At 35.2% G+C, this 15057-nt stretch overlaps 1 protein-coding gene across 3 annotated transcripts in view; it reads left to right on the top strand.

Annotated features, from left to right (window-relative positions):
• LOC123505592 (casein kinase I-like) overlaps nt 1-11415 on the top strand; it is a 103568-nt gene extending 92153 nt beyond the window's left edge. For all 3 annotated transcript variants that reach the window (XM_045257088.1, XM_045257089.1, XM_045257090.1), the window contains exons 9-10: nt 2962-3097; nt 3210-11415. In XM_045257088.1, the coding sequence (XP_045113023.1) occupies nt 2962-3097; nt 3210-3294 (221 nt within the window). In that variant the 3' untranslated portion in view covers nt 3295-11415. The remainder of the gene's footprint in view (nt 1-2961; nt 3098-3209) is intronic.
• The last annotated feature ends 3642 nt before the right edge of the window (nt 11416-15057 follow it).

Here is a 15057-nt window from a genome sequence, read left to right as displayed (position 1 = left end):
CAACACCAACTGGTGCTCTACCTCATTGCTCACTAATTGGTGTTATTTGAGGGTTCTAATCACAATTCTGTTACATTTAATTTTGTCTTTAATCTTGTTCTCATATTCAAAGTTTCAATTCTGTAATCCAGAATGCACCATTAGTTTTATAATGCCTTATCTGCATTAATTTCAAATTATCTACACCTTAACACAATATTAATTTCATCCTACATCTATCTTGTTTCCCTCATTATAAACTTTACAATACTTATACATCTACAACAACATGCAACCCTTGGTATTTCATACAATCTAGCTTTTAAAGTAATATTTCATTCAAAATCACATAGATCTGTGTATCATACACCATGCTGATACACTTCATTATTTAACTTGTTTCCAATTACTCTTATTTAATTTGATCTTTTTACATACCTTTTCAAACTTCTCAACCAGCAGTACCATCTGTAAGTATCAGGTGATTCAGTTCTCAGTCTCTATCATCACTATTTATCATACCTTTTGTACCATTCCTCTTACTTCATTCATGCAGACATTCAGCAATCAAATATCCTTGCTGCAACTTTACTTCTTGAGTAGGACACCACTCATTCGTGTTTCTTCTTGAACACATGTTCTGCTATTCCATTAAAAAATGTTGATTTGATTTGATTTACCAATTATTAATTTAGTTGTTAGTTTAAGCATGTATGGACTTGTGCATACTTTGTGTCAAAGTGGTGAAGATAGCTAATTTAAAAGTGTGGGGAGTTTAGACTCGAGAGATGAAAAAGGGAAGATCACTTTAAATGCAAGAGAGATGTTTGTAGAACATGGAAGAATGGTCAGTGTGGTTGGAATGAATGGAGACTAATTGAGTGAATCAGTGCCGATTGCAGATTCTCATGCGATTTAGATGATCAGCTCAGAAATAAGAAAGGATATGGCTTAATTATAGTGCAATGTGAATAGTTATTCTATTGAGGTATGATGTGGAAGTACCCAAATATGTTGCACTACTTGATCCTGGGGCATTGTGATTGGTGAGGATCTCTCTCTCTCTCTCTCTCTCTCTCTCTCTCTCTCTCTCTCTCTCTCTCTCTCTCTCTCTCTCTCTCTCTCTCTGGCATAGATTGTACAATGTTAGGTGATATTTCTGAGTGTGAGTTCTCAGTTTGCTCCTGAATGGGAGGTTAGTCTAATAAAAGTGAAAAATGTCAGTTCAGTGTTCTCTTTGAAGTAATTATATTTTCATGAATGATAAGATTTGAAATAGTAAAACAACCAGGTATTTCTAAGGAAAAGAAAATATTCATTCATGTTGTGGCTGAATATTCAGATTTAAAGAAACAAACTTGTATTAATTATGTATCAATTGGTAGAATTGTGCACCCTAAGTGTCTTGTCCCAGATTCAATCTTACCTGCATTTATTTACTTCATGTACTAAGTAAGCTTAACCCATTACAGCAATATTCTAGTGTATCAAGACAGAATTCTGGTATTTGCAGTGGTAACAGGTGATGTTCCTTTGTTTAGTTTGGTGTTTCTGAGTCCAGAAATGGTACTAAAAAAGGGACCTTCAATATATCTATGTAGTGACTGGAAGGATTATAAGAAACTGAATAATTAGATAAGATACAATAGATAAAACGTGAACAAGACTCAAAAAGAGGTAGGACAGTCAAGGCTGTTTAAAACACAATAGTGATCATGATGACTAGTGAAAGTTTTGTATCTGTTAGGTTGAATTTCCATGTTCGTACAAAGCTCAAACATTAATTCAGGTTAACACACAATTGTAGGAAACAGATGTGAATTAGTCCATGAAGGAAAGTTGTAAAAGAAGAATGAAAAAAAACATTGTTAGCATCTATTTCTACGAAGGTCACAAAGGTTATATCCTGTAAGGAAGAAAGAACAAGGGAAAGCTTGGATGAACAAACAAGATCGCCTCAAACAAACCTTGCATGCATCTTCTGTGATGCAAGATTATGGTTAAAATCCAAACTGGGATTGTAGATTTACTTTGGCTGTGGGAAGATAAATATTCTTAGTTGATGAGGACAAAATTATTCTCATGTCAACCTCAGTCTTATAATATGAAATTATTGTTACATCTTGTGAACATCATGCATTTTGTTCTAGAATTATTTCTATGAGCACTTTGATGGAACTAAATGAAAAAAGATTGGCAGGATATTTCGATGTCTTGAATTGCAAAAGGAATTCCAAAAAGATAAATTTGGAAGGTACTTTTTTTGTTTATTTATTTATTTACTGATATATTTATTTGATTTATTTATTTTTCTCTTGAGATTGTACAACATGATTTCCCTCTCTTAGTTTTGTGCTTCATTTAACCATGAAAGATCCTGTCATTAATTCTTTCCTTATGTTGAGATTATGTTTCTTAACAGAATGAGTAAGAATTTAGGGTAATATTTGTTAATTAAAATTTGGAACATGTTCATGGAGTCCTCACTTTACATACTTGTGTTCTTCATTTGAGAAATGAAGCACTTTTGATACCAGGAATGATAAGGCTTACATTTAGTGATCGGTTCAGCTTGTTGCCAGATCCATGGATGTTCCCATTTCTTACTTAAACAAGAAGTCCTTGGATTGTTAGACAAGCAAAATTACTAGTAATATCCTTTGTTGCCAGTTTCCTTTGAATCAGAGTTCATGTGTGTGTGTGTATGTGTGCATGTGTAACTTTACTGGGTGAGCTACAGATCAAAGATGCATTTTGACCAGAAAGGTTTCCCATGGAAGATAACACCAACATACTTTTCTTCTAGGACCTTTAAATTTTTTGGATGCGTTCTTTTGTTAAAGATGTCTTTCTATTATGTTACACATTCCAAATGTATTTGTAAAAACACAATATATTCTCTTCAAAATCCAGCTAGGTGAAACTACAGTCCTCACATTTGTATGTTACATTACCATAAGAATAATTCAATGTTTTGTGCAGGTGTTGGTCGGCTACGATCAGGGAGTGAAAGTGAGCAGCGTGTAAACATGCGAGTGCATCGCACAGCCACTTCCAACATGCAAACACCAGAACTCTCAAGACCATCAGACAGAGGAGTGGAGAACTGGGCTAATAGGTAAATTTAAATGATGAGGCTTCCCAAGAAGTTTCAGTAAAGACTGTGTGTGTGATATATATTTACTTGTTCTTATAAATATGTAATATAACATTGCCAATTTGTCTTGCAGTGTGAGTCCTCCAGTATCTGGAGGAGTAATTCGCCGGGGATCGGCTGGCAAGGATGGCACTTTCCGATATCCAGCTAAGAAATGAAAACTTGGCTCTTTAGCTCATTTTGCAAAGTGACTTTGTAGTGTTCCTTGTGATATTGTCAGCATGTGCTGACTTGTAATGATCAATACTATACCTTAAGATGCACTGAACTATCGCTGAAATTTGTGTAGTGGTCTTTTGTGCAGACATTACTCCTGCAGTTTGGGGGAACGTTGGATTCAACAGGGTGGACTCTGTTGGTCAGCAAAGCTCAAGCTTAATTGCTTGCAGATGATGTTTATAGAATTTGTGAACTTAAAAAGTCATGGCCTTAAATAGTATTTTTTGAAAATATACAACTTTTTTTAATAACAACTAGGGAATTGTATGCATGAAATGCACCAATTTACCTGTCAGGGAAAATGATTGATAGAAGTCAAGAAGTTCTGCTTTGAGTAATCAGGACACAGTTTGAAGGGACAGTGTGTGTTGTATGTTGTTTGGCTGCTGTGGGTGTTTAGGAGTTTCATTGATGTCACTGATCATAGAGATAAGATTAAGTTGTATATTTTACAATACTATTGATCTCATTGCCTGCAGGTCGTCATGGGGCATCATTATGGTAATGGTGATGGTGGGACAGTGGAAGACTGCCCCAAACCATTGTTTGGAGAGAGGTGTATCAGGCTATCAACATTAGCTTCATTCACAAAATCTTTCTCAGTTGCTTTCATTTTTGTTATGGATAGATCATTATTTTTTTTTTTTTACTTGTATTTTTGTTCTTCATTTATTTTTTTTTTTAGAAAAACAAATGAAAGCTAACTGCCCTAGTTTGGATTACTCTTATTTTTTCTTAGATGTTTGCCTATTGTTATTATTTATCTTAACAAATTGTCATTATTTGCACTTATGGTGCAACAGTCTTGTGGGATTATGATTACCTTATATTTTGCACAAATCTTAGATAATTTGCTGATCTGTGAATATAAGTGTTGCATCAGGTTTGTTGCAGTTGTCCACATTTGATTGCTGTAACCTGGGAGCAGTGTCTTAACACATCACAACATCATCACAGCACTTCACTAGTGTACATTCAGAAAAAAAATCTTTATATGTGTTTAATGTAATGCATTCATTGAATTTGTATAATAATGACTACATTGTAGAGAGTGAAAAATTGTTTCTTACTATATGATACATTGTCTAGTGCATCTCAGACAGGTTTGATTATGCAAAATATTAATCATTTGGTCTTGAAATTAACTGTACACATATAAGTAGGCATGATTTTTTTTTTTTTTTACTAAGAAGCATCATCTTAACCCAATGAAATTCCTCTCACTGATTTATGTTTATAGATACACACAAGGTACTGATAATTTACTCAACCTTTTCTAAGAAATTGTTTGTTAAACTTTGAACTTTCCACATGAAAATGCTTACAATTTATACTGAATGCTAATGAACTCTTATTGAAAATTAATTTTATTTGGTTCATACTCTCCTTTGTCTTGCTTTGCTCATTCTACATTTTCTTTTTCCATTTCTGTCATACATTTATGTTTGCAGCATTCTCTCTCTCTCTCTCTCTCTCTCTCTCTCTCTCTCTCTCTCTCTCTCTCTCTCTCTCTCTCTCTCTCTCTCTCTCTCTCTCTCTCAAAATGATATCATTGCATTTATCCTTCAGTTTTTCTTTTAAGTAATATTAGATTATTCTACAATGGGGTACTAAAGTTTTGCACTTGGTTTGATTGGGGAAACTCCTGTTAAATTTGTGAATCATAAGCTTGAAACACTGGTCTCAGGTGCAAGGTCCTTGTTTATTCTTGTACTCAGGTGCATCTGTAGTAATGTTGATATTTTGATCTATAGTGTTTGAGCTGTTTGGTGTTGAATAGTAGCAGTGGTGAACTAGTGAGGAAGATCACATGGTTAGACTCAATGGCAAAGTCCAGAACAAAGACAGTGAGGTGTGCAATTCATATGTAATGTGTATGAATGCAGTACTGCTCAGTAACAGCAATATGCAAGGCAGCCATATAGAAGCTCTATAATCAAGGAGTCAGTGTTCCTCCCATCATAGTTGTCATGCCACAGCAAGTCACCCATCCAACTCCAGGCCAGTCCAATATTGGTTTTGTATCTTCCTCTGATCGGCTATGCCAGGAATTTGAGACAGTTGAGGCTGCTCAGTTTATTGCAGCTGTTGCAGTTGAAGCACAGCCATGTGGAGTGCATGAAAACTACTTTCCATGCCATCTGTCAATACTTCAGTTTTATCTCCTGACTAGCAACTGCAGGTACTGCAGTGCTTGCTATGCTTGCCTTAGGGAACAACCACCGACTGTTTAAGAAAAAAATAAGCAAGGAAGCCTCCTGTTATGATAATTTGATCTCTCACTCTTCAATACAATCATTTAACTACTTCCCATTGGCATGTTTCACAAGATTTCACTGAGGCTCAATCCTGTGACCACCACTGAACTGCTCAATGCAACCTTCCTTACCTTACTGTGGAGCACAACCACATCACAAGCCAACAACATTTACTTCACACACTGCATAGATATTTGCTTCCTACCATCTCAAGACAAGTATTCACTGGGCAGTGTATGACAATTCCTAATATTGACTTGACTTTCACATGGTGCTCAAGAACAGTTGGGTGCAATATAAAGGAGGAAAGTAAGTGGAAATAGGGAAAGGAAGAACTTAACTTAGAGATCAGTGTCAAACTCATAAGTGAGCATTGAATTTATCAAACTTGATTACCCCATTTGTTTTTATTGAGTCTTGTTGTCTATTTGGATCCACTTTCCACTCCTAAGATAGACTGTATATTGAAAAGTGAAAATTGTATCAATTAAAAATGTTTAGTGAAATTTAAATACCTCTGTGATCCCAATGCTGAAAGTAATTCTGGAACACAATTCTCCCAGCCATCGTTTGCAGTATCACTGCTGTTCATTGTATTTACCATGTCATACCAGAATACTTTTTTTTCAACATTTGATGTAATATTTCTCATTTTTCTTAAGAGTGTGTCTATTAGTTATAGAAATATGCATGTCATGTTTGGATATAAAGTAATTATTTATTTATTTTTTTTTTTTATTATTATTTATTTTTATGCAGTTGAGAGATAATTTTTTAAGTTCCAACTCCATCTGTAACTGCATCAGGATTTTCTTTGATGTGTGGTTGTATTATTTACCAAGAAATTACCAATCATTGTGTCTCAAAAGATCTATCATCATCTGAAATGAGTCTCTCTCTCTCTCTCTCTCTCTCTCTCTCTCTCTCTCTCTCTCTCTCTCTCTCTCTCTCTCTCTCTCTCTCTCTCTCTCTCTCTAGTTATATGGTTGATTGCAATCACTTGCTTGGCAGCACAGAGAAAAAGTTGTTAGAAACATTCTTTTTGCTTTTATTTTTTATCCAGGAATATTTTCTCGGGGTAATTTTTTAAAAGATTTATATTAGTAAAATTAAAGTTTATAGTTTATTGATCACTCAGGTCAGATCAGTGCACTTCTTGACAGCATATTCCATCCATCAACTTGAAGATGCTGCTGGACGTCACTTTCATTTTGTTATGCCAACTTGTGATGGGATTGATTGTGTTTACTTCTCTGTTTGTTTGCACCTCATGTGGATGTAAGGAGATAGATACCTTTTTGCTTAAAAAGATATTATGGAGAATCAAATATAGGAAATGTAATAGTTTTCCATAATAGTAATGGAAAGTCTTGATAAGAATTTAGGCTGAGGAATGCAGTGGGAGGCAGATATTTACTATAAAGGTATTGTAATATTACAGCACATATATATTTGTTTGTGATAAAGTTCATAAAGGACTAGTGCTCAGTTGGAAGAATAACATGAGTCACAAGTGTTACAATGCATGACCAAAGAACCTTTCACCATTATTGAGAAAAGTAAGTGTGACTCTAAATGGAATCTTTTTACTGTACAGGTTGAACCTCCCAAATCCAGCAACTGCTGGACCCGTAATTTGCCGGATTACAGAAAATTCTGGACTGCAAGTGGTCCTAAAGTAAGCACCCTAAAACACCCTGCATAGTCTTAGTCAGCCTGTATTATAACTGTAACATTGTGTTAATATGATATATGTTAGCTGTACAAATAAATATGCATGCAGAAGGATAGAGAAAAAACACATGCACCGCCTTGTCATGGCGGCGTTCCGATAAACTTACATTATTCTGAGAAATTGAAATAATTCCTGCAAATTAAAATTATGCCAGATTATAGGATTTGCTGGATTATGGAATTCCAAATTTGGGAGGTCCAACCTGTACTTAGGTATTGCTACATTTTTTATTTATATATTTTTTGGTCCTTGTAACCATGATGTAAGAAGACAAATAGGAATGCATGTGTTGCATTTTCTAGTAAAATTTAAACCAGCTCTGGAGATGTATTCTCCAGATATCAATCCTTGGGAACAGCATGGCTGGTGAAAAAAGATGACTACTTTAACATTGTAAACATATACAATGAAGCCTTAATCAATGTTTGGATCAGAAAAAGGGATATTTCTGTCTCTTCTTTTGTAGGCTATCCAGTACTTTAGTTATTATATACTGTGCTATGATTTCCAAAATTACTCTCTAAAGTCCACAACTTAATCAAATACTGTACCACCACAGAATATCTAAGGTGTTGTTAATACCTGAAGGAAGAAAATAAACTTTATACCATATTTCATAACTATTTACCATACATTATTTCTTAGGCTTTAGAGTTCAGTTTGTTGCAACACTGGAATGCATATATCAGGAACTATATTTTGTCTTCCATAACAACTCTAGGCAATTCAAACACAGTGGCTAGGAAAACTATTCTCCTCACATTTTATAATTTATATTTCATGGACATTTGAAATGTATATCAAGAGTTAATTTAATAGCCAAATTTCTTCATCTTTTGACATGAACTCGTTACTTTTTTACCAACACATTACTGATAAGCAGTGTGTAACATGTGTTTCTGTGGATATTGCGAACAGTGAAAGTACAGACTATTCTGAGTGGAAGATGATGCTTACAGTACGCCCTCTGAAACATTGTTTAACTGTGGTATAAAATTCAAGTGGGACCTGATAACTGATAAAATGGCTGGGCTGTGCAGGTATCCATGTTGTAGAAATGCAAAGTGTCCACATGCTCTACATTATTGTAAGTGTATAGCAGTGCTAGCTACTTTTCTCTCAAAATTAAGCAATACAATCTTAATGTATTCATTGTCACCATCTGACTTGAAATTGCAAACAACTGGCTTGCAGTCAGCTGATTTACCCCTAGCCTTGCCTACCCTCTCTCTTCCCAGGCAGCTGTGAATGTGCAATTTTAATCAGTAAATCATCTATACATTAATACTATTTGTCTCATGGGACATTGTAATGTCCCAAACATATAGAAATTTCACCGTAATTTCACCCAGGTAGCCATGTTAACACGTCTTGCCAGAGATACTTAGCTGCTGACCATTGTCACCTGGCCACACTTTAATTTCATAACACAGTTGAACAAGACATTAAAATGCATATTGGAATAGAACATTTTCCATCTAGAATAACCTGTACTTTTACTGCTAACAATATCCACAAAAACTTGTTATATCTCCCTCACTTGGATATGCTAGTGTTTTGAGTTTGATGAACACAAAAGTACAGAACTTGCAGTTATGACTACACCATTTTCCCCAGTACACCCACTTATTGAGATGGCAGCCAAGCCTCATCTAGCCATAAGTTGTTCTTAGAGAAGTTGTATTGAGTTAAATTTTGTTTCATGTACTTTTTTCTAATATGTTATTTTCCTTAATCTCATCTAGCATTGCTGTAATCAAAGTTCCTGCCCCCCCCCCCCTCTCTCTCTCTCTCTCTCTCTCTCTCTCTCTCTCTCTCTCTCTCTCTCTCTCTCTCTCTCTCTCTCTCTCTCTCTCTCTCTCTCTCTCTCTCTCTCTCTCTCTCTCTCTCTCTCTCTCTCTCTCTCTCTCTCTCTCTCATGGGTGCTCCTTTTCAATCACAAAAGCATAATCTGAATGTCAAACCAAATCAATTCTAATATCGTACTACTCAAAAAATATTATTATTTTATGCTTTTCAAAGATTATCTGAGTCCATATTTATTTTTTTCTTACAGAACTGGGTTTTGAAAAGAAAATAGTATATAGCAGACAGGCAATTATTGGTCAGCTTAAAACCTGTTTCAGATGATTAGTATGTCAGGTTTTTACATAGATACCTGTTTTGATTGAGATTTCTGTTTGCATTAATTCAGTCTTCATGTTACTAAAGACAGGTTAATAAAGTAGTCAAGAAAAACTTATGAAAATTATAGACTTGTTGAACTATTGCATGAAATTCTAAGGATAACTGGAGTACTACCAAGTGGATTGTATGTAAAGATCAAACTGTTATACAATAAACTATTTACTTATGAAAGATCTTAATATGTATACTTGAATAGCATGACAATGTCTATTTTCAAATATGAAAACAAAAACATATTCTTTGTCTATAAACCTTGCATTTTTCCTATATCTGAATTCAGAATTAAGATTTTCAAACATTTACATCACCATGCCTTTTTTATAGAATGGCTACTGTCTTGGCATGGTTGTGAAAATAGAGAGCAATGGAATGTACCAGAGAAATGTAATAGTGGAGATCCTAGACTACCACAGTATTCTGTATGACCTCAAGGCATGAAAATAAAACTTCATTTTCTTCAGTGTTCTGCATCACATAGGTATACAGATATCATGAAAAAATAAGATAAATTGGCTAATGAAATGCTCACAGAGTGCAGGAGTAAAGAGCCTGTGTGCATTATTGCCATAGAAGTGCAATGTCCATCACCTATAAAGATTAAATTGTAATGCAGCTAGTTTGACTAAAAGGAATGATTTCATTCTATAATATGTAGATGATGTATTTATATCTCATCACCATTTTACTTTATTCTTCATATGTTCACTACACAGCCTGTATTCATGAGATGCCAGACTTTGTTACCAGTTCTAAAAAAAGAATATTGTGGTTGTATTTTATTCCTGCATACTCATATATCATCATCATCATCACCATCTCTGTCACCATCATGAAGGTATAATGGTGTATGGAAAATGTATTTGTATTTTAGTTGTCACCACTAAAATTACATATTGACATTTTATTATTCTCTTAAAACTCAACTTGTAAACATTTGTTTGGAACAAACATATTTGTAATTGGCTAAGTGTCTACCTGTTTCATTTATAGTGCATTTTGTCTTTGGCTGTTGATTTGCAATGTAGCATTTTTTATTTATTTAATCAAATTAGTAAATAATACATGTGGTATAAACGTATGTGAGAAATATCATGCTTGTATTTTATAATTTTGTAACTATGATACTATAGATTTTGGGATTTATTGTGTCTGATAACTGTAAAACTAATCAAAACAAGATAAATGCAACTTCTTATTTATTTATTCATTTATTAATTTTCTTTTATAACTATGGATGAAATAAGTTTTGTGAGTTTCTTATGAGAAGCAAGAATTGAGATTTTTGTGTGGATGCTTAGTTAATGCCTATAAATAATTCACCCTTAAATTGTGGAATTCATTGGTTAAAAAAAAAATATATAACTTCTTGGGAATTATCTCTTAATTGTTACTGCAGTCAGTTATTGCTACAGCTAAATGTAGGAATGATAAAATTCTATTACATGTAATTTAGTTTTTATTACTGTTATTATTATTATTATTATTATTATTATTATTATTATTATTATTATTATTATTATTAATTTTTTCTCTGCATTTAATTATGTTGTGATCATGTGTCAAGGCAACCATGGGCAGTGTTAAGGAAAGTGAAACACTACACAGTACAGTGAGGAATGAGACTGCTTTTTAATGATCGATGATTGAAAGATATGATTGTTAAATTATGCATGTCGAGGTGCACCCATTTGGAACCCACTTGAATATCTTGGTGGTACAAGTGAAAGGAGTTTTGTATGATGACCACTCCCAAAGCTGGCTGCAACTTGTGTGGAGCAAACTTGTTTTGGAATCCTCCGTTTGCCCACCTCATCTCAACAAAAGAGACCATCATCCTACTGTGGTGTGTAACTGATAAACTCAATAAATAATTTTTTTTATTGGCATAGTTTCAATTAATTCTGTCATGTTCTAAAAAATCACAAATTAAATTTATTCAGTGGGAAAAAGAAAAGCTAATTAGTAAATGGAATAGATATAGTGCATTAACATAACTTTTTTATGCAAGGAGCTGAGGCAGAAAGTAGACACAAAACTTGTTTTTTGTTTTTACTTGAACATATATAAGCTGGCTATCTAGACCGTGTGGTTAACTTCGCAAACATGTATGTTAAAGCACACAGTCACGAAAAAATGGATGATGTATTCACACACCTTAACTAAAAACTTCAGTACTCCATTTAGTAATTCATTAATTACGATTTATTTCTGTATTCAAATATCTTTTCGGGTATAGATAACTTACCATGTTGGGTCATATATTTGGCATATGGCTTTGCTTTACACATTTTACTATGAAGCGTTTTACTCCATATAATTTTTCGCATTCGGCCAATTTTTTCCGAAATTTGGCCGAAATTGACAAAAATTTGGCTGATTTGTTCATGAGTTTGGGTGAGATTTGGCCATCAACTCATGTCGAACATTTGGCAACCCTGAAAAGAGGCGTGCAATAAGCAAGATCTGAAAAGCAGTTAGTACGAAAATAGTGGAGGTGGTAGGATGAGTTGCAACACAGGGCCTCATGTTTCTTATTACTTGTGCGTCACTTACACCCAGTCCTCTGGTTTTTGTGCTTGTAGTGCGTTGTATGTAGGATCTGGCAACAAATTTTCTAAGACTTTCCACAATATCTCTCCCTTCTTTGTTGTGAGTACATGTAGACCCTCAGTGTTTTCTGACAGTCCTTGTAAGTTTGAGATCCCATAATGCTCTGATTTGCCTGTGAAGAAGCTTTGCACTGTTTCAAGCCTCTGCACATCATTTCCTTTGTATGGTGACCACAGCCAAGGCCATCTTTATCTAATTAAGATGGCCTTGCCACAGCTGGCTACAGTTGTCCAGTGTGGGTTGCATCAGGGCTATCCAGAGGATTAGTGTGACCTTATCAATGTCCCCGATGTATATATGGAAGAGATAGGGGCTCAGTACTGATCACTGTGGCAATCCACTGATTATACTGGTTTCCCTGGATTTGTACCCATCCACTGTGACGGATTGGTTTCTTTCTGTAAGGAAGTCATGAATCCAAATGCCCAACAAGCCTTTGTGATGGGGTCTTGACCCTTATGGAGGACACAATAGCCTATAGATATCTTGAAGATTTTTTTTTTTTTTTTTTTTGACGCAAAGAGGGTAGCTAGTTCTTGTATAACTTTGATTTCTGAACACTTTCAAAGGAAAAGGAGACAAGTAAAATGATATATCAATCAATCATGTGGGGCATACGCCGGGGGGCGCTTCGCCTTGCGTACCCTATGGCGCCACTCCAGGCGGTCACGCCTCGTGAGTCTCCATGCAGGCTCCCTTTCCATGCCATGTAATTCCCAGCAAGAGGCATTGACTTGCCCCAGCCATGAGTTCTGTGGATGTCCCCTTGGCTTTCTCCATGCTCGGTTATCCCTTTCGGAGACAACCCGATATGCAGGATCAGCTTCCAGGTAGCGTGCCACATGCCCATAGTCGCAGTTGTTGTTGACGGACTATGTTGGCAAAACTGGGCACTTCCGTACCTCGGTCCGCACTTCCTCTCCTCCGTACCTGCGGGCCACCAAACGAGGTGCGGAAGTAACAGGTACGGAAAGGCGAAATTTTAAGTCCGTACCTCCGCACCTGAGACGTGCAGAAAGGCGAAATTCTGAGTCCGTATCTCCGCACCTGAAATAAAAAAAAAAAAAAAAAGTAAATGAATAAAGACGACTAAAAACAGTCCGCACTCCGTAGTATTACTTTCGGCAGTTTTTTGGCGGTCTGTGCTACCAGGCATGTTTTCCCGCCACTTGTGACCAGGGCCGTTTCTAGCTATAGCCGGACAAGGCGATTGCCTAGGGCCCCAAGCCACCAGGGGGTCCCCTGGGTAGCTTGGAAAATTTAAATTTCCTAAGTCACCCAGGGGCTCCGACGAAAAATTGAAATCCAGGGCCCCCTCAAACAGCATCTTGCCTAGGGCCCCCATAAAGCTAGAAACGGACCTGCTTGTGACGTCACTCATTCAGGTCTAAGCAAACTCTCTCTCTCTCTCTCTCTCTCTCTCTCTCTCTCTCTCTCTCTCTCTGGATTGTCTTCAACTCTAAAAGATTGGCAAAATTTTCCTTCCATATGGTAACAGTGAGGGCCGCTGCTGCTGCTGTGGTGTAGGTTGTCCACTCTCCCCCTCACCCCCACACCCCCATTATTCTCTCCCTCCTCCATTTGGGCCTATGGGGGTGGTGGTGATGGTGGTGGTAGTGGTGTATTTATTTTCTTATTCTTGATTTTATGACATCTGTGCCTGTTAGAGAGAAAGAGAGAGCAGCAACAGAGTTGCCAGGTTTCTTGTAATTAGAAAATGCCAAATGCAACTAAGAAATAGGCCAAATATATATATATATATATATATATATATATATATATATATATATATATATATATATATATATATATATATATATATATATATATATATATATATATATATATATATATATATATATATATATATATATATATATATATATATATATATATATATATATATATATATATATATATATATATATATATATATATATATATATATATATATATATATATATATATATATATATATATATATATATATATATATATATATATATATATATATATATATATATATATATATATATATATATATATATATATATATATATATATATATATATATATATATATATATATATATATATATATATATATATATATATATATATATATATATATATATATATATATATATATATATATATATATATATATATATATATATATATATATATATATATATATGGAGATCTGATGTACTATTATTGTCTTGTAATTTGTTATATTTTTTGAGGTGCGGACAAGATTTTTCAGGCGCGCGTTAATAGCTTTTGGTACGGTACCGGAGGTGCGGTACCCGAACGAGGGAAAAAAAATTTAGGTGCGGAAGAACAGTTACGGACTACCTGCGTTTCGAGGTCCAGAGGCGCGGTACCGGACTACCCGATATCCAGGGTATGCTGGTAATCAGCCGCGAATCAGTCTCACGGAGCAATCGCTGATCTGGCACTAAGTCATACCACCGGTACTTCATGATCCTGCGCGAAGGCATCTTGTACCAAAGACATCAATTCGCTTCTTCAGATCGGTATTCAGTGTCCATGCCTCACAACCGTAGAGTAATACATGGATCACCAGTGACTTGAAGATCCGAATCTTCGTCCGTCTGCACATGTACCTACAACGCCAAATACTCATGTTAAGCGAGTCCATAATGCCAGTTGCATCCTGCCTGTTGTGTTGGAAGGAAGCATTTTTTTTCTTTCCCGCTCCGCTTGATTACATGACTAGTATAGCCTCATTGACCATCTCCTAGACTCAACTACTCTCAGGGATATACTCAAGGAATATCCTCAGTTCGCTCCCAGACTGCAGGATGTTTATGCAATAAAATAAGGTGTGCAATATCTGTATATATTTATTTAAGTACGTACTTGTATTCTTGTTATGTATACTGTCTA

The sequence above is a fragment of the Portunus trituberculatus genome, chromosome 18 (genome assembly GCF_017591435.1).
Source record: "Portunus trituberculatus isolate SZX2019 chromosome 18, ASM1759143v1, whole genome shotgun sequence".
NCBI lineage: Eukaryota > Metazoa > Arthropoda > Malacostraca > Decapoda > Portunidae > Portunus > Portunus trituberculatus.
This window is presented reverse-complemented; position numbering and strand designations above follow the sequence as displayed.